Source organism: Eupeodes corollae, chromosome 2 (genome assembly GCF_945859685.1).
Source record: "Eupeodes corollae chromosome 2, idEupCoro1.1, whole genome shotgun sequence".
Lineage (NCBI taxonomy): Eukaryota > Metazoa > Arthropoda > Insecta > Diptera > Syrphidae > Eupeodes > Eupeodes corollae.
Genome location: NC_079148.1, coordinates 50,279,891 through 50,304,837, shown reverse-complemented (window position 1 = coordinate 50,304,837; position 24,947 = coordinate 50,279,891). Strand labels below are relative to the sequence as shown.

The 24,947-nt window shown below is 30.6% G+C and overlaps 1 protein-coding gene and 1 long non-coding RNA gene across 12 annotated transcripts in view; one reads left to right on the top strand and one right to left on the bottom strand.

Moving 5' to 3' along the window:
- Positions 1-7,495, bottom strand: part of LOC129944591 (uncharacterized) — an 8,316-nt gene extending 821 nt beyond the window's left edge. The window contains exons 1-2 of the long non-coding RNA XR_008781466.1: positions 7,268-7,495; positions 3,232-3,374 (exon numbers count right to left, since the gene is read on the bottom strand). This is a non-coding gene — a long non-coding RNA (uncharacterized LOC129944591). The remainder of the gene's footprint in view (positions 1-3,231; positions 3,375-7,267) is intronic.
- LOC129944589 (proton channel OtopLc) overlaps positions 1-24,947 on the top strand; it is a 124,168-nt gene that overhangs the window by 82,902 nt on the left and 16,319 nt on the right. For 4 of the 11 annotated variants that reach the window (XM_056054121.1, XM_056054122.1, XM_056054120.1 and 1 more), the window contains 4 exons: positions 8,792-8,914; positions 22,782-22,966; positions 23,145-23,299; positions 24,500-24,553. In XM_056054121.1, the coding sequence (XP_055910096.1) occupies positions 8,792-8,914; positions 22,782-22,966; positions 23,145-23,299; positions 24,500-24,553 (517 nt within the window). Of the gene's footprint in view, positions 1-198; positions 447-8,791; positions 8,915-19,600; positions 19,697-22,781; positions 22,967-23,144; positions 23,300-24,499; positions 24,554-24,947 lie in introns of those variants that run through there. The other 7 variants (XM_056054124.1, XM_056054127.1, XM_056054126.1 and 4 more) reach the window with 5 other exon arrangements.

The window sequence follows — 24,947 nt, the reverse complement described above, 5'->3', positions numbered from 1 at the left end:
TACAACGAATTTTATATTTTTTAAAAATAAAAACTTTTACCAAATTTAAAATTTTCACAGTTGAAGCATTTGGAAGAAAGAAAGATTAGTGTTGTTTAGTGTCCGAGCAATGATGTAGAACGAAAAATAATGTGAACGAGTGAAAATTAAAATTCTTATAAAAATATAAAACAAGTTACATACAAATTTACCAGAAAAATACTGTATAAATACTTTTTGTGTACAAATTAAACAAAAAAATAAAACAACCAACAAAAATTCAATACAAATTAAAAAATGGGTGGTGAAGTAAAAGTTGCCACGGTCGATGTTGAGGGTGGAGATAACATGGCTACTCTGCCCGTATCTCGTTCGCATACAACGGGCAGCAATGATAGTGCTGAAAAGAATAACATAGCCAACAAGGAAATGGAGCTTAAAAATGTTATGCCACAACCATTGCAAAGGTTAATAAATTTTTAAATTAAATTTTACATATACGAATATATGTAATGTATCCATTGGATACATTGTAAAGTATACTTTGTAAAAATGTACATAAATCTTCACTTCATGGGTGTTTTTATTTTTTGAGGGATGTGTGTTTTTCTCTTCCTTTGTACAAAATAATAAATACAAAAATCCCTTTTTATTTCAATTCCAAATAACACAGAATTCTGAGTATCTTGATCTGGATTGAAGTCCTGATGGATTAACATGATAATTTGAACTTTTCTATTCCCAAATATCCAATACAAATATGTTTAATGTGTACTTAACAAAAACAATACAATTTATTTCGTCAAAAACAAGATTTTAAGTAATAGACAGAAAAACATCGTATTATCAATAAGAGTTAAGAGCAATTATCACATTTTGGTCTAAATTTCTATAAAAACTACAAAAGTTAATATAAAAATTATCCATGAAACTGAGGAAAAATATTTGAAAAATGTTTAGTCTTCTATTAATAAAGTAATTTTATAACATTAAACAAAAATCAAGCAACGGTGCGCAAATTTTTAAAATCTGGAGACAATCTTAGCCGATTTATTTTTCACCAGAAAAATTGGAAAAACACCTTCAAGGACAACTAGGTCTTGCATGTGAACCAGGAACACAACATATTACCGAAAATGTTTGTTATAAGAAACAGAGACAAGCAAGTTATAGACTCACAAACTGAAATATTAATTATTTTTTAGTATGTTCCAATAAATTTTAAGAAACCAAACTCTTACCAAAATACTTCTAGTTTGAAAGTAGAAAGTATCTTAAAAGTGTTTCCTGATTATAAATCATATATCCTATCTTTTACCTTGTGTCTCAAATAAGAAACATTAGTGTTAAAAAAATTGTAGAACTAGAAATTTCGTACATTTTTGTCTTGATAATTGTTGTTTTTTTTAACCCTTTTTCTTGCTGATAACATTTCAACTATAAAAACATATTTTTTTTCTAAATAGAACAAAAGCAAACCTTAAGTGGCTTTTGGAATGTTTCTATTATTTGAGGATATAATAAATATGGAAAAATCGTTATATTAGTCCAGGGCCATATGTTTAAAACATACATTCTAAAAACAAAGTACAGTCAAACTTCTTTATTTCGAACTTCCTTATAACGTAATTCTCTCTATAGCGACTTTCATTTTGGTCATCTTCCCCTTAAGAAATATCCCATACCAATTAGGTTCTTTATTAAAAAATTTCTATAGCGAAATTCTTTTTTTAAGGAACTAATTTTGTGGGCCGAAAGAAAAGTTGTTTCTTGATAACGAAATGTCAGTTTTCAAATTTGACAACAAAGTTTGCTACGATTTGTATTCCTTATTTAAAAAGGGAACTTCCCGTTTTGGGAAGAATTTTTTTAAAGTGTGTACTGTGTATGCATGGATGTGTAGAAGAAAAGTTACGCATACCAACAGGTCAATTGTTTCGAGTTGGAATTGTTCGAGAATTGTTGCAAAAATGTCGAAGCACAAAGCTATTTCGATATCAGAGAAGTTATCGATGATTAAAAAAGTTAAAAGGAGAGAAAGGAAAAAACATGTTGCAGACATATTTGGTGAATCGTTATGTACATTTTGGAAAATTTTAAAGAATGAATGAACTGCATTTGATAATATTCGAAGATTTATTGAAACAAGAGATAAAACTTCAGATGATGCATTGTTTCACCTTACTAAATTGGTAGATTTTCATAATAAAACAAAAATCAAAACTGTTCATGTGCAATCGAAAACTGATATGTTTTTAATCGGAAAATAAAAAGACATACATTTCTTTAAAATGAGTTTTTTTATATACTTTTCATTGTAGAGTTACCAAACAAAGTTTTCGAAAGTTAACGAATTTTTCATAAAACTTCTTTATAACGAAGCAATGGTTTGTTCCCTTCAAGGTTCGTTATAAAGAAGTTTGACTGTATAAAGAAGATATTTTTCAAGTACAATTTTGTCAAATATCAACTTTTTGCCATTAATTTTAACATAAATGGACATTTCTAAGCACTTTAACATCCTACTTAAGGACTTTAACCTTCATTACTATAAAACCCATTATCTTTACTTGTATATAAAAAAAAACTTTGGATTGATTCCTCGTTTATACCACCTACAAAAAAAAATTAATACCCAAGAGTATATCTCGCTTGTCATTATAAAGTATCTATCACCTTAACTTGCTGAAAGTTAATTGCTCATTCCTGCCGAGGGCAAAGACGACGACGTCCACCTCCACATTGACATAAAAATGGTTAAGAGCTCCAATTATAACTCAAGTTCTCTGCCAGTTGTGATTCCTTTTTTAAGCGATTTAGTACTTGACAATTTAATGGGGAGTTGTGAAGTTTTCTAGTGAATCTCTGTTTTGAAATGGGTTAAAAAAAATCAATACAGTATGCAATCTTATTGGTTCATATAAATAATTGGTTTTAAAATATCCTCGCAGATTTTTTTGTATGTAAGCTCAATGGACAGAATTTGTACTTAAAAAAACAACTTCCCCTAAAAATGGTTTATCAAATTTTTAAATTCAACAAAAAAACAAGTAGCCAGACTTTTTTTTAGTCAAAATGTCTTTTCGGTTGGTCAAATCTAGAGATCTAAGCGACCAGTCATTGTTTTCAGTGTCAACCACCTGAGAAAACTTTTGGCAAGTTGCCATACATTTTATTGATTCTCCTCCGTAATTTAAAAAGTAATATATTTTTTTAGACATTTTTTATACTAATGTTTAAAAGAAAACTTACATTACTAGTGGTCCAGTTATTATATACACACATCAGACCGTACTTTCAATCCGGTAGTTCTGAATTTTATTGAGTTGGTTACAATGTTGGCTTAATTTAGCAAAGCAAAATGAACATTTCTGCGTTTATTGTTGAATTGAAACCTGAAAAATTTTAAATGTTTAATACTTTAATGTTCGAATAAGAGCTTTTTAAAAACTAGCGTAAATATGTTTTTTTTTTAGCAAAAAGTGGATAAGTCTATACTAATGTTATATCCATGCAGAGTTTTGTTGATTGTTTGTTGGAACGCGCTATCCTCAGAAACTATTGGTGCAATTTGAAAAAATTCTTTCAAAGGTAGTTAGCCTTTTATTGAGGGTGGCCATAACATCACGCTAAGACGAATTCGAGCGAAGTACCGATAAGGAATTTATTTCCCTTTAGCTCTCTGCATGCGTTGCAAAACCGCTTAAACTTAAAGAAGACAAAAATTGTATGGGGTGATGATGCATGTCCCTCGTGTTTTGAGCAATACAAAAAAGTGTGTTGACACACCAAATCAAGTTTTGGAAAACAACAGCAGCATAAACAATTTTTGAAAAACAAACAAAATATATATTCTAAAAACAATTTTATCAAATTCTTCTGACCATATTACTAAGTCTCATCAAAACTAGTCTTATAGCAAAACTAGTTTAAAGGCGGTTTCAATTGTTTGATAAATCTGATTTATATTTCAATAAATGGATACCACTTAACCAATATTTGATTCATTTATATTTCAAGACATCTAAATTTCAATATATGTTGTGTGAGAGAAGTGGAAATAACCAAATGTGTTAAAGACAATTTTGTCAGAGTTATTAACGAAGTTGATTTTCTAATTTATTCATTCGAGAAAATCATGAAATTAACTAATTGTACAGTTTTTAGAGATTTGAACACTGATAGGCTTATTTTTTATCATACATTATTTTTAAAAACTCACTCAATTTAAGAACATCTTGCCTCCGACATTAGAAGTCTAATTTTTTTTAATTTGAGTTATAAAAGTCAAAAGTAAAATTGAAAATCTATAACAACTTAAATTTGATTTTATATTAGCAGCATGACTTTTCAAAAACGAAACAAAATTTCTAAGATTTTGGCTCCTTTACTAACTCCATACTCATTTTGAATAATTAACATTTGATAAATAAATCTCATACTCAATCCTTTTAAATGCAAAAGAAAGTCTTAACACTCTTTGTATAAAAATGTCAACTATAAATTTGAATTGTTCATAAGAGTACTTTTAAACGTTTTAAAATGCTTACGTATGTAAATAAAAAGTCGTTCAGGAAAAAAACTTCTTTAAAAACTTTGTTTCAAAGAAGAAATAGTACAATTCAAGGATAGATTTGTGTCCGAGGTTTGGTTTTTGTAGCAAAGAAGACATTTTTCAAAACATTTTTTGCCTGAAGGACAAAATAAATAAACGTGAGTTAGTTTTGTACAAATTTAAAACTGTCTCAGCTGATTTCGATAATTCAGACAGATTTTTAGGACTAAGTACAAAAATACTTTTAACAAATCAGGAACAGAAAATCTACCTACAAATATTACCAGGGGTTGCCAATCAAACCCAAAATACAAGCGGAACTGATATTATTTATAAAATATCGACTTAACTAGTGTTTTTTTTGTTGATCTCCTGAATTTATTTATTTATTTATTCATCTACGGATATAAATCTTACAGATTACTGACAATTTTGATATAAAAATATAATTAAATACTTAAAGCTAATTTATAATATTCTTAACAATTGGATTTCAAATTCACATCTGTTTTTAGAAAGATCAAGTTCATTACATATAGTGTTGAAAAATTGTATGCATCTAGAAAATGGTTCGTTGCAACCATAATTATATCTATGTTTAGGATTGTTAAAGAAATGACGAAGACGCAATCTTCTTTCCAGAATATAGATTTCAAAATTATAAATGATTTGTGGCATTTGATACGGTATGAAAATAAATCATGGACAAACAGTACACATTGAACAGAATGGCTTTTTTGTAAAGAATCAAGTCCAATCAAAGCACATCTTGACGGATATGAAGGAGTATCAATTCTCCATTTCAGTTGCCTCACAACAAATCTTGTGAAAGCCTTTTGAACTCTTTCAATACGAGTTATGCCAATGGAAGTACAATGGAATGACATGTACACTGATTTCAGAGCATATAAGGGTTAGAAAACTCGTTGCAGTTTCGCTTGACGAAACCAAGCATTGAATTAGCCCTTGCAATTACATAATCTATATGTAACGAAAAAGACAATTCCGGATCAAAAATGACTCCAAGATCACGAATCTCAGATTTGCGATCAAGAATGTGGTTCAACATATGGTAGTTGTGAATCATGGGAACTAAAATACGATGTGCCGTAAACACATTACACTTTGTGATATTGAATGGAAGGATATTCCTATCACACCAATCAGATAAAATATTTAAATCATTTTGAAGATTTTGCTGATCAATTCTATTTTTTATACAAAGAAAAATTTTCATGTCATCAGTATACATCAAACAAGATGCATTTTTAGGAAGAGAGGGGATATCATTAACAAATATATTGAAAAGAAGTGGTCCCAGATGGCTACCTTGAGGAACTCCTGATGAAGCTTGAATGAAATTAGAGAAGAATTTCCCCAATTTCACACATTGTGTTCTTTTATAAAAGTAGCTGTAAATCCATTGCAGAAGTAATCCGTGAATGCCAAAAGCTCGAAGTTTAACTAAAAGAATTTCATGACAAATAGAATTAAATGCTTTTATAAAGTCTGTGTAGATAGTATCTACCTGATAACCAGATTCTAATGAATCGACGACATATTTACAATAAAGCATGAGATTTGTTGAAGTAGACGTGCCTGACATAAGCTCATGGTGTTCAACGCAGATATGCTCTTTTATACTAAAATACAAACGATCTTTTACTATCAGCTCAAATAATTTAGGTATTGCAGGGGGCTTAGTTATAGCGCGGTAATTTGTTACAAGATTTTTTGAACCAGCTTTGTAAATTAATTTAAAGGTAAAAACAAATTATAACAAATTGTATTCCCTACAAAATACTACTTGAATAATTTTTAACTAAGTGTTATCGTTTAAAAGTAATAGTTCTTTTTTTTTAAGAAGTGTTTGATTCTGTATACGTAACACATCTTGCCATACAAATTTGAAAACACGTTTAACAAGAAATGTACAAAATTGTTTATATTTTTGATCTTGACAGTTTGTTTATGTTTATAAATTTCCTCGCGGCGCCTTTAAAAACAAAATAATCAACTTCGCAAAACTGCTATCAACTATATTTTTACTCACTTATTACTCTGCTTCCTCATGATCACAAAAACCAAAATTATGTTATGTATTGCAGCAATATATTAAAAAAAATAATAAGTAATAATTTTCACCACAAATAGACCATCATCATCAATAAAATTTAATAATTCTTTTGTTTTTGCACTTGAGTTGTATCCGATTTACCAATGGCCTTTTTTCTATCTTAAAATGCCATTCTTTTTGTACTTCAACAGTCTCAAATATGTGCATAGTTGATATTCTGTTGTATTATGAATGATATATGGCAAGCCTCAGAGAATGCGCAGCAAAAAGAAAATTAATACAAAATTGAAAACTTCAATAAGGATTATGAGCTCTAGAATTTCTGTTTTTCTTTAACAACCCTCTAGAGGGTAAAATTGATTTCTTTAAAACTGGCAATCTGATACTATCTATCAATGATCCTTGCTTAGGACTTTCAAAAACTCTCTGTTATTCTAAATTGGTATAATTTTTATTATTTTGAATGCTTTGGCGCTTAATAAGATATTTATTATTCTTTCCGTTAATCATTAGGAAACTATCTAAGTTCTTTTCAGGAATTTTAGAACTCATAAAAAACGCCGGCGTTCGTCTTTGTTGTCGTTTTAAATTGAATAAAAAAGACAACTTTTCCAATGTATCTATGTGTGTACATTTTAAACCACATGAATAGTTACTTTTGCAGAAAAGAAATCCACCGCAATGCACAACCAGCAGATAATAATGTTCCATCTAATTGCCTTTTTTCACATCAACCCTACAGGTCATCCTTTACAATAATTCTACACTTCTTTCTACAGCCTGGTAAAAAAAAAACTAGAAAATAAAACATAAGGTGCAATGGATGTGCATCAACTCTCCTTGTTCCATGTGATCTGTCATGCGTACTAAGACCAAACATTAAATGGCGTTTCCGAGAGTTCATTTGCCTCGGTTTTTCATATTCGAAACAGAAAAATAAGAAAAAATCCACTATAGTCCTATATCTCTGATTCTGAAGTGTGGCACACAGCCTACCCACCTACATTTCCATTTCGTTTTACATTATTGTCTACTCGGAGCGCTCTTGGCGGGAAAATCACTTACTAATGTTTTTCCAACAGTACTAAGGCACAATACAGATTAATATGTTGGTGTTGGGATAGTTTTTTACTGACTTTTTTTTTCACCATCACTAACACTATGATAGTTATGATGATAGGGTTGGAGTTGGGGTTTTGGGGTGAAGTGGTTACTCCCGATAAATCTACTCTTTTCCTACCTATAAAAAAAATCTCCTCCTCTACATACATACTTATATATAAATGTATATCTAGGTATCTCTTGCATACAATGAATAATAAAAATTAGGTCAGTTTGTTGTTTGCACGTCTGTGGAAATCATTTCCCATTGAATTTTGCAATTTTCTGATGTTTAACAAAATCTCGATTTTGTTTTTGTTTTTCATTTTTGTTTCAACTGGAGTTTTTTTCATAATTAAGCTCGTTTTTTAATTGTTATAACATAGAGTTCGCACCCAGTGCTAGAATTTAAATGATAAATCATTAGAATACAAAATGTCATCCCTCTTTCTCTCTGTTTCATGTTACACTTTTTCACTTCTTCCACAGATGAAAATGAATGCAATTAAATTGAGTTGAGTAGGTAACTGCAATTAATTAAAACAAACTTTATAAAGAATTAAAGTTAGAGTAGTAGAAATGCCACTTTTGAGCAACCGGAAGTATAATTTTTATAATTTGTCTACTTCAATAAACTGTTTCATTGCGAAAAGTGACCGCAGAAGCTATGAAAAGATCTTCAACAAACTGAGCACTTTTAAAACTTGAACTAATCAGGACATCAACTTTTATTTTATTGCATTCATTTACATTTGAGTTCACTTAAATACAAGTCATAAAGGTAGTAGATGTCCCTTTTAGAAACATCCATCTCAAAAAACTTCTTTTAAATATTTTATAAACATTATATTTAAATAAAACCTATAAACTTTACACCTTTCTATATATACAAACATACCTCTGTTCCTTGTTATAAAAATGCTGCTTGAACGGTTATAATTTGTTTCAAATAGAATAATAAAATATTTAAAATTATATAAACCTTCTGCTCGTATTTTGGTTTTTATGTTAAATGTTAATTGTTTACCGTTCTATGTTTGAATAGAATATATAGAAATCTTAATTAATGATATTTCCAGTTCATATTGTTATACAATTAGAAACAGTGGTACCAATCCATCAGGTATGAGTCGAAGTTGCCTTCCATACGAAAACCGTGGAAGCCACAAGAAGCATCCCATGTACTACCCGAATGAGTTATGGTAAATTTTAAAACAAAAGAAAGAAATTTACAAAAACAAAAAATGTAACCTTTATTGTTTTGAACAAAAAATTCATGTAGTTTTTTTTTTGTATTTGTTTTCGTTTTTTATTTTTTTGTTTTTATTTTGTGGGTATGTGCTAATGCAATTTTTACTACAAAATTTCATTCACTTACGTAAGTAGTGTACCCAAAAGTAAATAATTCATTAAATTTACCTACCCTTACCTTAAACCACATGAGTAAATGAATTTTTTTAATTATCTGAATGTGTTTAAATAAGAATACAAACATAAAAGAAAACTTTACTAATGACTTTTTAAGTATATTAATAAAATTTATTATAGTTACAATTTTTAAATATATATAAAACTAGAATTTTCTATTTAAAGTTTTGAATTTTATTAATGAAACTAAGGATTTGTCATAGTTGTTTGAAAAAAAATTAGACGAGGTGTAAAACTTATGTACACCATTAGCTCCTATAACTTGTAACTATTAAAAAAACTTACGACTGGTTGCGATTACTTTCAAATTAATAATTTTTGGAAACAAATATGTTCCAAAAGTAGATCTTAAAATTAAGCCAAATAGAATCGATGATTCAAGTGAAATATTTTTTAAAAGAAAGCTTAAGATTTTTGGAATGTACTTTAAGGGAAGCAACATTTCTATTAGAACATTTTAAATGACTTTTAAAGAAACACTTTTGTTCATTAATGCGTCAAATTTCTTTTTATTAAATTTGTGAAATGACATAAATTGACTGATTTTAAAAAAAGAACTTGAGCTAAAATTAAAATATCACGGCTGTATCGTTCTATGGCGGATCCCTCCCTTCGAATTTGCTTCTTTATTTCCGCAGGAACTCCTTTCAATTCAAAGCTATCGTATTGCGTTAATGCATATGACTCCCATTATATTTTTAATTGTTTATTTTCAATTATGAAAACAAAATATATAGTTTACATACTTCCTTAAACTTTGTTTGCCAAAAGTACTACGTTTAACTGAGGACTTTACCAAAACATAATATAAATTGGAAAGTCAACCTTTTATCAATAACGCAGCTCAAATTCATTAACTTTTTACCAATGGACGATCCGGGGGGGGGGTTCATATGAGCCAAAAAGCTTAAATAGTTAATTTGTATTATTAAGGATTTCATCTAAAGATTTGTTAGTAATTTAACGACATTTTCCAAAAAGCAACTAAAATTTTTGTTTCTGGAAAAACTTAATTAAAGTTTTAAATTATTTTCATAAAATTTGTTTTTAAGAAAAATATCAAATGTTAAGGTTCTTAAAAACAAACCTTGAATAAGAGATCGTAAATTCCTGAACCTCACCTTCAATTAAGTCTAAAAAGTTCGAACTCAAGCATGAAATTACGATGGTAAAAAACTCAAAAAAGTGGATCCTCCGATTCCGTCCGTCTGTCTGTCTGTCCTGGCCTCTATATCTCAAAGCCTTGTTTTTTTTTAGTTCAAACTGGGAAATTATGGTTTTAAGCCGATGACCGTAAGCCGTTTTTTATTAAATTTTTTTGTACGAAAATTCGTTTTTTTAAAACTTTCTAATTTTTTTTAATATGGCTTTTTTCTACAAGAAGTAGATATTGTATTGATCCAGAAGAGTACCCTTCATAAAACCGTTTTTTCTCAAGAATGCCATTTTTTTATGTATTCATTTTTATTTACAAAACTGGATATCTCAGAAAGGGGTCACCATATTAAATGTTTATTTATAAGCACTTAACTGCAAACAAAATTAAATAATTTTATAGTATAAATCAATTTTAAAAACGTTCTATTGATTTTCCAAAAGAAAAATTAAGTAAGTTTCGATTTTTTAAAAAAATACAACGGCATTTTAATTTTTGAGAAAAACTTATTTTGCAAATACATTTTTAAATCTTAAAATATAATAAATATTTTAAACAGACTTTTTGGAAGACATAGCAAGTTCTAGCGACCCAGTTCATTTTATTTCTTTCAAAATTGATTTTGTATTGAATACAAAAGTTTTAATTTTTTTAAAAAAATAATTAAATCTACGTTTTGAATTGAATTTGCTTTAAATACTTTAGAACTAAGAATTAAACACAAATTTCAATACCAAATAAAAATTCCTAAAATGGCAAATTTTTTTAAATTCAATTAATAGTATTATCTTTCTTTTCTATTTCCTCAAATACTTTTAAATAAATCAATACTAAAAATATGAATATTTTTATCAAAAATAAATAAAAAGGAGTATTTTTTGATGAATCAATTTGTTGACGGTTTCCACTGATAATATTTTTAAAACAAAAATTTATTTGAAACGAATTTTTATATAAATATTTTAACTAGAAGTAAATATAAAGTGTGAACATTTTTGTTTAAGAAATGTATGTGAAATGTAAGCCTTTTTTTGATTTAAGGTTTGCTATTAGAATATCCAATAGGTGAGACCCTACGATACTTTTGGTAGTCTTGTCTCAGTCTCGTCAAAAACTAAAAAAAGTCAGTCTTATGGATGTCGTCTATTATATATCATCTATTTATATTACGAGTAAGACTCACGAATAGCAGAGGTAGAGGCATTTAAAAACCAAATATAAGGAATTTTTGTAAATTTTTTATGAAGCTTAAAGTAGCTACTGAGAAAGGTAGTTCTAAAAAATAATTAAATAGTCACAAAATCTTAAAATTGGATATACTCTATAAACATATGACTTTTCACATGTATGATTGTTTCACCGGAGTAATAATCGAACACTCTAGGCATAATTTAACTGCTATCGTAAAGAAACGTGTTGCTTATGCAGCTTTTGATTCGTCTTTTTTCAAACTTAAACTAAGTTAAATAAAAAAAAACAACAAATAACAAAAATTTCTATTAAAATGAATAAGAAATTGCAAATATTCTTGGGAATATCCTAAAACTTGGGGTGCTGAAAAAAATCACAAAAGATGCACTTTATTTTCGGTCTAGGTAGGTAGGTAGAAATGGCGATCTCAAGGCAACCTAGCCTGAGATCCAATTAGCGTTGTAGTGCACCGTTTTGATACCAAAAAGTAAAAGATTTATAGAGAAGCTTCATAGCGATTATGTTAGAGCCATTTTGTCGCATTGAGAAAAAAATTAGGTCTCTGATCTTTGTCTCAGATAGCTCATCAAGTTCGTGAAAAAATGCTTTTCCAAAGCATTTCATTCTGGTGTTTGCCAAAGCAGGACATTTGCAGAGGAAATGGATTATCGTTTCACTTTCTCTTTTGGTCACTACAGCTGCGGCAAAAGGTGTTGTAAGAGATACCCAACTTCTCTACATGAACTCCTATAGGCCAATGTCCGGTACAAACGGCAACAATCCTGGCTATGTCTTGCCTTGGCCTGCATAGAAGATCGTTTGTACGGGTATTGTTATAGGTGGGCCATATCTTCCTAGATATAATGCAGTTGGGTAAATTGCTCCACCTTCGGTTTGATTCAGTTTGGTAGATAGAAAAGATTTTACCCTTCATAGCACCAAGAGGAATGTTAACCATTTCCGCAAGTGGCTAGCTCGTCAACCCGTTCATTTCCCACGATACCACTATGTCCCGGAACCCAGATCACGGTGACACCCAGGTTAATATTCAGGCTCGCAAGCTCATCGCGACATTGCTGGACCAATTAAGATGAGGATATGGCCGAGTTAATAGCTTTGACAGCTGCCTAACTGTCTATAAAGATAGCCACATTTCGGTTTCGGTTTTGGTTTGGGTTTTGTTTAAGTGTCTTACATGCCTCCCTTATAGCCAGCAGTTCAGCCTGAAAAACGCTAGCAAAGTCAGGAAGCCTAAAGGATTTGGCTATATTTAGGGACTCAGAAAAAATACCAGTACCAACTCCGCACTCCATCTTTGAGCCGTCAGTAAAGATGGTTGTGTCGAAACCTATTGACACGATGTCATCCTCCCAATCCTCTGGATGGGAAAATAACCTTAAAACCCTTACTAAGGCTCAAGTAGGAGTGCAGTAGTCAGTGTCTACCGAGATAATATCTGAGGGAATCAATTTCGTTGTGTTGCAGTGACCCATAAGGTTTTGACAACCAGCTGTTTGATTCCTTCAGCCTAATAGCGCTGCAGGAAACTATGTATTTAATAAAAAGGTCGATTGGTAGAAGATCCAAAATAACGTTTAAGGCGTCCGTTGGGCAAGTACGCATGGCCCCTGTGGTGCCCACGCAAGCTGTTTTCTGAACCTTTTTTAGCTTATTAATGTTATAGGCTTTGCTAAGAGCAGGCCACCACAAAAGCGAACCATATGTTAAGATAGGGCGTACTACGGCTGTGTACGTCCATAAAATCATCTTCGACTGAAGTCCCCACTTTTTGCCGAAAGTTTTGCTGCAGGCGAAGAAGGCAACACATGCCTTCTTAACCCGTACTTCAATATTTTGTTTCCAGTTTAGTTTAGGGTCGAGTATAACTGCCAAATATTTTGCACTGGAAGACAATGATAGGATTTGATCGTTGAGTACTTTAGTTTTGGTGGTAAAGAACAACAGTTCAGTTTAACTTTGGTTAACTCCTGGTCCACAACATGTGGCCCAGTTGCTAACTTTCTTCAAAAGCTGACTCCGTGATTTCACTAATCACAGAGGTGTACTTTCCTGACACCAATAGCACCAAATCATCCGCATAGGATGATTCTCTAATTTAACGAGAATTGTATCCATGACCAGAAGGCATAGAAGAGGCGAAAGGACACCACCCTGAGGTGTTCCCCTACCCACGTGTTTTGTTGCGATTGTAAAGTCTAGAGAGGCTCGAATCTTCCTACCACTAAGCATGGAAATAATCCATTCTCGAATGAATTCTTCTTCACCGAACTTAACGAGCGATTCTTCTATGGATTCTAGGAAGGTGGCAAGAGTAAATTCTTTATAATGGATTGTTTGTTCTACAGTACGCACTACCTCATGGAGGGCAGTCTCCGTAGATTTGCCCTTAAAGCTTTCGAGATGTCGTCCAACTAGGATTTCTCTTATATGGTAATCAAGAATGCGCTCCAAGGTTTTAAGCACAAAAGATGTTAAGCTTATTGGTCTTAAATCCTTCGCGGATTCGTGACCTCGCCTACCCACTTTCGGAATAAAAACTACTTTGACCTGTCTCCACGACATGGGCACATGTTTGAGAAGGAGACATCCTTTGAAAATTTGTTCCAGCCATTGAGCTGTCACATCATGCAATCGTTCTAAGAAGAAAAATTAAACTGTAGACACTGTGAAAAAGTTCAAGCAATAATTGGGAACAAATCTTACCCTAAGGCCTCAGTTATAACTATCATTGGTTTTCACCATTGGAAACAAACATTTCAATTTTTTTGGCGGTCGTTCATTAGCAATGTCTGTCATTGAAAAAATTTCCTGATTGAAATCCACCGACAAATTTTTACTGACAGAAATCTGTCATTGAAGTTGTGTGAAATTGAAACACAAATCAGTGGAACGATTCGTTTCACCCTTGAACATAAAAGTATCAGCTGTTCAGAAAAATGCATTCCCGTCCGAAAAATAGAAAAAAAAAACATTTTCAAAGAAAAATAAATGCGCAATTAAACTTTTTTTTCAAAAACAAATTCTTTGTCTGATTTCTGATCGATCAGTATATAATTTGTATTTCTAATCAAAAGGAAACACCGTCAAATATCGATTTAAAGATTTTTCTGGATCGGTTTCAATGATAGCTATAACTGGACCCTAATTTGACAAAGAAAACACATATACAAATGTATATCCGCTTTTATGCTTTTCTTATGTCTTATCCTTACATCGTTTTTTTAAATGTGAATGAGGAAAGTCAGAATATGACAGTCAGATGTTTGACAGTTTATGGGTTTGCAGACATGCAGTTATATATTTTTTGACATTCTTATACCATTTTATTTGAATTCAGCAATTGATTAACAAAAGCTAAATCACCCTTTTTTGGGCAACAATTCAAATTTTTAGAATTTTATTAAACATCAAAATCGAGATCGTTAACATCTTTCAATGAAATCTAATAGTTAACGTCATTTTTTGTTGGTTATTCAATCTGAAAATAAAAAGTTTTAATTTTTAACAGATCTAATCAATTCTTAATCTTGTGCACGTTTTCAAAAGGATAATTTGGTTTCAATAAACGAATCAAAGAAGCTTTAACTCAAAACATTTGTACATTTTTTTTCTTCTGTCTATAAGACAAATATTAACCTACAAAGACTGACAAGCTTTTCGGCAATTTTCAGTACAAAATATACAGTCTCGCCTTGGTCTTTACTGTCCGTCCGAAATCGGGCTCAAGGGTAAACTGACGGGCATTCCTAAAAGTATGGGTATTACGGTTAAATTGTTTGAGGGGAGGAATGCTATTTCACTAACACATTGTTTATGAAAATGGCGATAAAATGATGACAAACATGAAACCTCAACCCAAGAGATACAAACGTTTTAGTCAAAAAACGGTCAATTATCAATTTAAAAGCTCTTTTTTAAATTCTGTCCAAGAGATTCAAGTGTGTTATTAGAGCATCTGCTCAGATATGGGAATTGACTTCGACTTTCAGACGAATTTAAGTTTTATAGATTGTAGCCAGTTCAGAAGGGATAAGAAACTTCTTGCATCTTCGGAGGAAACCTTAACACTTTTGGCGATGTCAAATATGTGATCACTCCACAACAAGTGGTTTGAAATTCACAATCCTAGGACTAAAAGCTGTTCAGTCTCCTCTATGCAAGTACCACTCATGGATAGTGGGGGAGGTTTACGCTTTTGTGACAGTAGACAGCATTGAGTTCTCGAAGCATTAAATTCTACACGGTTTTTGATTCCCCATTGGATTCATTATTAAAAATATTCAATTCTGTTCTCCAGCTCCCATTGTTTCGCAATTCATCTTTGCATTTATTTTGAACTTCAAGTTTATAATAACATTTAACTCCAAATTTTTGATTTACTAGTTAAAAACAAAATGCATTATAATAACTCTAAATTAAGAATTTGTCGTTTTTTTCAAGCATATGTACATTTGGGCGTTTACTTACTTTGTCCCCAATAAATGCAACAGTATTTTGCTGTGGCAATAATTCTGGATCGCGTGCAGTGAAAAAGCTATAAATGTTTAAAATTGATAATAAATGCATATTTATTGATTAGATTTTTGTATTGATAAAAGTAGGCCAGTACAAAAATATTGTTGAAAGCTCACAAGGTAATATATGTACTCTGCTTATACGCCTATTTTCTCATCATTTAACTCGGTTAAAGCTTGTAGCGTGCAATGATTTAAAGCACTGTGCAGATACCATTGTTTGATATACCTATTAAAAGTTTGACCTTTAAGCTATATCACATGTCAGGTCTCAACAAAAATAAAGGGTGTTTATTAAAATGGTTGTCTTCACTTCCATGAAATATCTTATATTCCTTCAGCAAAAATCATGGTTCAAAAACGCTTCATAGCCTCCTCTGGAAGGTATCTATGATTATTATACTGAACCTTCATTCTTTCCTTGCTCTTAATCTCTAGATAAATACATAAATGTTTTTATTTTACAAGAAAACTAATTTGCCATTTTACACAAATATAAAAAGTTATACATTGATGTACGAGTATATATTTATGCATCACATAACACACAAATTCATCAGTTTGAGAACCATCATACAAATGTAAGTTAAAATCGTTCAACTTAAGTTTTCAAAAATATTGTTTGGATTAAAAAAAATGCATATGTTAGGAATAAGATTTTAAATAGATACGTGCTTCTTTATATTTATTGACCTTGAGAAATTTAATTTACGAGCTTGTGCGTTTATACGTATTTAAAAGACTCTCTGCATATATAGTCAAAGTACATACATAGATAGAGACTTAAACTTTTTGAAAAGGCTTATTTTCAATTTTGTTATGTTTGTTTATTCAAACGTATGCTTTAAGAGCATTAAATATAAGCGTGTTTGTATATATACTTTTGTTGTGTTCAAGAATAAATTGATTTTGTTTGAAAGGTTTCATTTATTTTCTGTTAAAAGAAGAGCAAAGCAGACATTTCTGAAACACTAAACAAAAACACAGGTATAATAATGGATAACGTTGAGAGAAAGGTTGTTTAGTAATCAAATGTTATCATGTTTTCAAATCTACCAAACTGAATATTTAGTTTAATAATAAATAAAGGATCAACTTAAGGGTCTATAAAACTGTAAGTTAGAGAAGGTATCACTTTTGCAACTTGGAACAGTTTGTTTTGTACAAATTTCAAATACCATCTTCCTTATCTGCCTGAATGAAATCTTTAAAAAAAATTGTATCTAAAACAGATTTTTCAAAATTTTTGGCAATGAAATCAGTACTCTTGTATATATCTAGCCCTTCTCGGGATTTTATCGTAAGTCACATTTTCAATAAAAAAAAAGACAATTAGAGCTTTGAAGCCTTTTGCCATGTCTTAACTTAAGCATATTTAATAATATTCAATACTGACTATGGGTACAGGTTGTTTCAGGGACCAGAAGTAACCTTTTGATTTGTCGTTTACGATAAAATTTATTTTGGCGCTTACTATAAATTTTGCGTGGAGGGTTCATGATATTTTTGATGAGATGAAAATAGTTAATTTGATATTAACAATTTTTTAGATACTATATTCGAAAATCTAAGGTCATCTTGCAGAATGGAGTACATCTACACTCTATTGACCAAAACTATGCAAAAAATTGAATAAATTTTCACCTTTTGAAATTATGTAACACACCATTCATATGGCTTAAAACGTATTTTTAACTTTTCACAAAATTTCATTGAGTACCAAAAAATCGTGAAAAACTTTAAAAACGAGTAAGTGTTACTATTTATAATCTTTATTATTCTTTTTTAAAATTTAAAAAAAGTTAATATAACATTGCTTGCAGCACAGTTTGCTGTTAATTCAATGCTGCCAACTAGTGACATGACTCCTAATGTATTTGAAAGCGTAAACTATTCCATGAGACGAATCTTCTTTCACACTCGAGTTCCACTCTGTTCCATTCTACTGGTCGGAGCTTTCCCAAAAAAGGCCAAGGTTATGGAAATGCTGATCAATTTTCAGCTTAAGAAATATTTTGAAGAACGGAAGCTTCTTAATGACCGGCAGTATGGCTTTCGTTGCAATAGGACCACTGGTGATCTCATGGTTTATCTCACTAAACAGTGCAGTGGTTCAAATCTTTACATCATTTTGGAGAAAGAAATGATAGTTGCACTTAAAACCTCAAAGGCATTTGAAAGAGTTTGGCATCAAGCTCTCTTATCGAAAATGCGTGAACCTTTCCGACGGCTCAAATCTGATATCCACAAAATAAACGCTGGTGTTCCCCAGGGCTCCGTTTTGTCTCCGACGCTCTTCCTTATTTTTATAAATGCTCTTTTGTCTGAAACTTCTAACCTACTAAATTGTTTGGCTGATGACAGTACCCCCAGCTTTTCATACTCGTGGGCTATCAACGGCAGTGTATGATTAGCACAATAAATTCTAATCTTGACAAAATTGTAAATGGGGATTTAAAAACCGGATAGAACATAATTCTTCGAAAATTTAATGTTATCTACTGTCACAAAAGTGTAACCCTCCCCCAATGCCACATCGCCAAAAATTCAGCTAAGTCTTAAGGTTTTCTCCGATGATGCAAGGAACTTTTTACCCCTTCTGATCTGGCTATAATTTACAAAGCTTTTATTCGTCGCTTATGTTGCGCCGCCGCCGTCTTGTTGAAACAACATTAAGTCAATAAACATGGCTTTAAAGCTGGTAACAATTGACTGTAACGTTCTTGCCAACATTGTATTTAAAGAAGTATTTAACAATTATTCCACCAACATAAAAAGCCTACTCACCGAATTTAAACCTTCAATGGTGAGACTATTGCTTCAATTATTGAAATGCTAAACCAATTTACAAATTAATCAATTGACAGCTAACAAAATAGTGTTGCCAACTTAAAGTCCTTTACCTCTTAAGAATAACATCTGTTATATCTTCATCTTGACACCATATAGACGAGAAAAACAAAAGAGTGTGCTTGGCTTTCATGATTCAACTCATTAACACGTCAACAAAAATAATAATCAAGCCGTGAGAAATAGTTCAATGGAAACCATGTTTATTATGTCTGAGGCCTTGAAAAGTTCAAAAGCGAACAACTCTAATTTTTAAATGCGAATTTTTTAAAATGCAATTATAACCTATTTAAAAAAGCTCCACGCAAATTTGCTAGAATTTGATATCATAATTAAAATGCAGTATATCTTCTAATCAACACCAACTGCAATAATTAAACAAAAAGAATTAGAAACATAATTTGTTTATAGTTGCTATAGTTTTTTAGGTTCATAAATTTCTTTGGGACTGTTTATTTGTGTCAAGCACACGCTCCCATTGAATCAACTGCAATATTTGTAAACATTTCAGCATTCGGTCTTATTTTATTGTCTGAAGCTTTTAGTTTTTGCGAAAAGAACACACACACAAAAAAAAAACAAAGACTAAATTATGAAATCATGCGTGGGATCATAGAGTTAATTATAGACGCACGTTTTATTTTATATTCGCAGAAAGTTGCGTTTACAACTTTAAACAAAAAAAAGCTAAAACTTTCGTTTTATATTCTTTTTTGAACATGCTCCATGATCTGTTTTTGTTTAGTAATTTTTCTCTGGTCTATTGGTGATATTGTAATAAACAAATGTGTGGTGTTGAAAACCAAAAAAAAAAAACGTGGAATGTAAATATAAAAGTACATTAAAATTAAATACTTATACTTTGGAACGGAAAATTTATGATCTCGTTTTTGAGAAAATAATTATGGTTTTTCATGTTTTTCGAATGTGTTAACCTACTAAACCAAAAATTGTAAAGTGTATTCGGAAGTTGAATTTTGTTTTTCAAAAATTATTATATACTTAAACTGAAGGCATCTGGTTGTGTCACTCTTAGTTTAAGGGTTTCTGCATAGTTTTTCATCATATTTTCAGAGTTTAAAAGTTCTAATCAATCGATATCGACGAATTACGGAAATGCATAATTTACTTCTCAAACTATTAATTTTAAGCAAATTTGAGGTTAAACGAGTTGAAATAATCATGAATTGAAGAAACCGAACCCACTGTGAACACATAAGCTCTAAGGCTCCAGTTTTAGCTATCATTGGTTGTTATCATTGAAAACAAATATTGGAATTTTTTGACAGGGCGTTTATAGATATCATTAAAAATTTCTGTCATTGAAAATCCACCGACATATCCAACTAGAAATTTTTACTGACAGAAATCTGTCATTGGAATTGTGTGAAATTGCAACACAAACCAGTGAAAGGATTCGTTTCACTTTTGAACATACAAGTATCAGCTGTTCAGGAAAATGCATTTCCGTCCGGAAAATAGAAAAAAAACATTTTTAAAGAAAAATGAATGCGCAATTAAAATTTGTCTTCTCAAAACAAATTCCTTAGTAGATTTCCGATCGATGAGTATATGAGGAAACACCGTCAAATATCGATTCAAAAATTATTCCGGATCAATTTCAATGAAAGCTATAACTGGCCCCTTAGTATCGATTTCTGCATAACCGTAATCGCTTTTAAGGCTCCTCATATAATCGTCATACAATTATAAATATTTATAGAAATAAAATTTTATTAAGAAACTCACCAATGTAAAGTTGACTTCCGCATTTGAAGATAATTTTTGAAAAAATGAAGGGCCAACTAATTCTTATTTGTGCGCCAACTTAAGTGGTTATAAATACTCTTATAAAGTGCGAGCAATAAGAAAAGGTCAATAGGATTAGAAGAAGGAAGAGATACCGATGCATATTGGTTTTGAAAATCTGTAAATTGCAGTGAGTGGGAAATATTGAGCCTTGTAAAGCATTCCACATTCGTGTAGTGCAGCTAAAGAAAGAATCACTGAACCCAACAATACGTTCGAAATCGGGTTCAAGGGTTAACTGATGAACATTTCTAGATGTACGAGTATCACCGTTGAATTTTTTGAGGTGAGAAATGCAACTACAGCATTCCTTATATAAACATCGATAAATCAAATGATAGACCATAGACTTTAAGGCAGTGTTCAAAAGTATCAAATGTTTCAGTGAGAGAAATTTCTATTATCATCTTTTAGCTCTCTTTTCAATTATCTCCAAAAGACTCAAGTACCTTATTAAGGCAAAAGCCCAAATATAAGAATAATTCCCGAGTTTCGGATTAAAAAAAAGTTTTGTAAATTAAAGGCAGATGGTGTTAAAACTTCTTGCGTAGTCGGAAAAACCGAAACACGTAGCAGTTTTTTTGACGATTCCAAATTTGTCCTCACTTCACGAGAAATGGTTTGTCATGCACCTACCTAGAACTTAAAGCTGTTCAGTCTCCTCGTTGCAAGCACAACTGAAGAATATTAGTATTGAGGCAGGGTCATACTTTTATGACAGTAGACATCATTGGGTTTTCGAGGCATTAAATTCTACATGGTTTTTGATTTGAGAATTGTAAGACCTTATTGTGTATACGCTGCTGTTGGTACTCCACATTCAAAGGACAAGGATAAGAATTTAGAAGCGAATATGAAAAGCTAAGAATATTTCCATCAGCGGAACAATAAGGTGGATAAGAAGTTTCAGACAAATGATCAAATAATAAATTATTTCGGAGACAAAACAGAACCCCTGGGGCACACCAGCGAACGAAATTGTATTTTATTTTCTGCTTAACAATATATTTAAAGCTTAGTTATTTTTCAAGAAAAATAAGGACTCAAGCTCAAAGAATGATTTTTGTACTTATTGACAATTAAGAGGAATGCAAAAATATAAAGTGAACAAAACAAGTTAGATGGATATTTTGTTTGTAAAACTCGAATAAGAGGGAATTGACTGAAATGTTGTCTTATTTTTCTATTTAGTCAAGGTTATTTACAAGCTGATAAAACTATAGAATTTTTCTTTTCAAAAAATATATTTCTTCCGACAATTGAATAGTGAAGAGTCCTAGAAAATGTTCTGTCTGTGTTTTATGTTTTTGTATACCAAAAAAGCTACTTGATGTCCCAGGACCTTTCATCTATTGTCACATTTCGGAAAGATTAATTACCAATAGTCAATTTAAGACTTTATTTGATCTATTTTTATTCCACAAACCAAAATAGTATCATAGGTTTTTAAGTTCTTCTCGTTTGGTAGCCTCAAATAATTTAATAAAAATCAAAACATTTATGTTACTGATTAAAAAAATAAATAAATATTTGATTAGTATTTTTTACTGGATGATCAAAAAATAAGTTGAGATCCAAAAGAATGTGCATGTCATAATAAATTGATTGTCGACAGCTTAAAAAATAATTTTTAAATTTTCTTTTTATTTCTTTGTTTTAATAAATCCATCAGTAAAATTTAAGTAGCAACCTTTACTACCTTCCAAAATTGATTAAAAAGTTAATTTGTATAGCCCCTCTTACACCTACCATTTTTTTTAATTTGCACAATAAAAAAAAACCCATCACAGCGCATCTTTCAAAGCTTAAGACATTTTTGTGGGATAGTCAGTCTCAAGGTAAAAAAGAAAAGTATTAAGTTGCTAGTTTGAAAGGAGATGCTTTCAATTAAGAAATCAAGAAAACACACATCTCGGCTTCGCACACTTTCACACGAACATAATGCTTTAATAATAATAAAATAACCATTTTTTAATACTAACAACAACATACAAAATAATATTTCTATGTTTTTATTTTCATTTTCAAAATAAAACATTAAAGTGCGTGGTTTTGTGGATTGGTAATCAAGTCTAATGGATGTTTGTTTGATTTTTTCAGGACATCGCTCTTTATCGTCACCAGTTTAGTGTATGCCATTATACTAATCGTTGTTTGTATTGCATACGTGATCAGTGATGTGACAACACACCGTTTACCAGTTTTATACTACGAAGGATTCTTTACCTATTTGTATGGCGCCAGTATACTCTTCCTGCTGTATGTCTTCTGTTTCCTCCTTCAAGGTAAGCAAAGCAAGCCCATCCTAGAGGGTTTGAGTAAGAGTTAGAGTTTGTGTGTTTGTGTATAGGCTTAAGATTAAAGTTGTAGCATTGTCGTCTCAAGAACGGATTATATGTTGTTGTTTTTTTTTTGTAAAGTGATGCTTCTCCATTTCATATGTTTTGTTTTGATTTTTTAAAGAGAGTACGTGCTGCAACGGAGGCAGCAAACCGAAATCCCCACCAAAGGAGAAAAAATCAAAGAAACAAAAGCAAAAGAAACCGGATCCAGCCGATTCTAAGGATGGAAAGGGAAACAAGGATTCCGGAAAAGGTGGAAAGCCTAGCCCTTTTCAGGTACTATACAAACAAAAAACAAAAAAAAACTTTAAAAATGTCTCCAATGTGTGTGCAGAACTAGAATACATTCATATTGTAAGCAATGCACTAGTGGGAAAGGTTATGTCTGTTTAGCCTATACCTGTGTGCCAAATAAAAACAAATGCATGTGCTGCTATCGATGTGAAGCTTTTTCAATAATATTTTATAATAAATTTTAAAGCTCTTTTATTTAACTCTAACACTGTTTTTCAATTCTCGTTCGTTCTTTTAATATTTTAAAAAGCTTTGCATTTCGCAGCATATTCAGATTAAATTATATTCGTTTTTGATTTCATATTTTTTTGATTTTTGTTAAATTTTCGTTCAAGCCAATGAAATATTTAAAAGAGTTTTATTTGACACCTGTCAAACTCAGTCATTTGAAGTGTCAAAATATGAGTTCTATGTTTACCATATGATAGTGGATCACTTCACAATCAAAACATACATTAAAATTGTTTAAACTATTAAAATGAGAGGAACATAATTTTGAATTTCAGTTTTTCTTTTTACAAATAACTTAAAAAGCATAGAGCTTGAATTTTTAAAATAAAACTCGTTGAAATATTTTTTGATGGCTTTGAATACTGCAAATAAAATGTCTTTAAGTCATGCTTTTTTCCTATAAAATCAATAATTTACAATATCAGTCTTTTTTTGTAATACCTAGAACGTCATTTTCAAAAATCTTACATTTTTCTGTCTTTATATTTATAATTCTAAAATTCGTTTTAATTTTCTTTTTAAATGTTTTAATTTGAATGATATCAGATCATAATTCTGAATTTTTGAAATAATAGCAAAGTAAAATTAAAGTTTGGGTATTGAACCAGGAAAGCTCTAATGCAATGAATACAAAAAATGAGTAGTATATTTCCATCGATGAAACATTCTAAAATTGTGTCAAAAAAATTTAAGACCGGTAAATGGTTTTAAATGGTACCCTATATTTTTAATTTTTGAATTAATTTTTTTTTTCATTATACTTAAATAAGATTTTAAGGACATTTAATTAACTTTAATTTTTTCCTTTACATTATTTTTTTAAACAAAATCAAAAAAAAAATATTTTTATCATCACCTTTATGAAAACACACCATAAAAAACCTTTCATACTAAATACAAATCAACATAATTAATACAAAAACATATATAAAAAAACACATACACACACAGGAACGATTTCCGATCAAGAAACGTGATTTGGTTCGGCAGTCGCTATTAAGTCAGGTATGCCATTAATTGAGTGTTTTGCAATTAAATTACAAAAAAAACTACAAACTACTTTAGAAAACAAGGATGCTTAGAAGATGATTGTACTATTTCCCATTTTCTTTACAAAAATAAATCTATTTTTAGAAATTATTAAAAATAATCTTTCAGAAACAACGATAAAAATCGTATAAAGGAAACAAAACACAACCACAAACATTGTTAAAAGCTTCTGTCTAAAACGTTCTTTTTAGCTTTGTTTGAGAAATTTATATTGAGGCTTATATTGAAAATTGTTTTTCGTTCCAAAATGCATGATTTAAATATTTGCATTGCATTGGATGTCAAAAGTTCATAACTCTTGGTTAATTGAAAGTAGACTTCAGCGTTCTCAAGAACTTTGCATATGAAT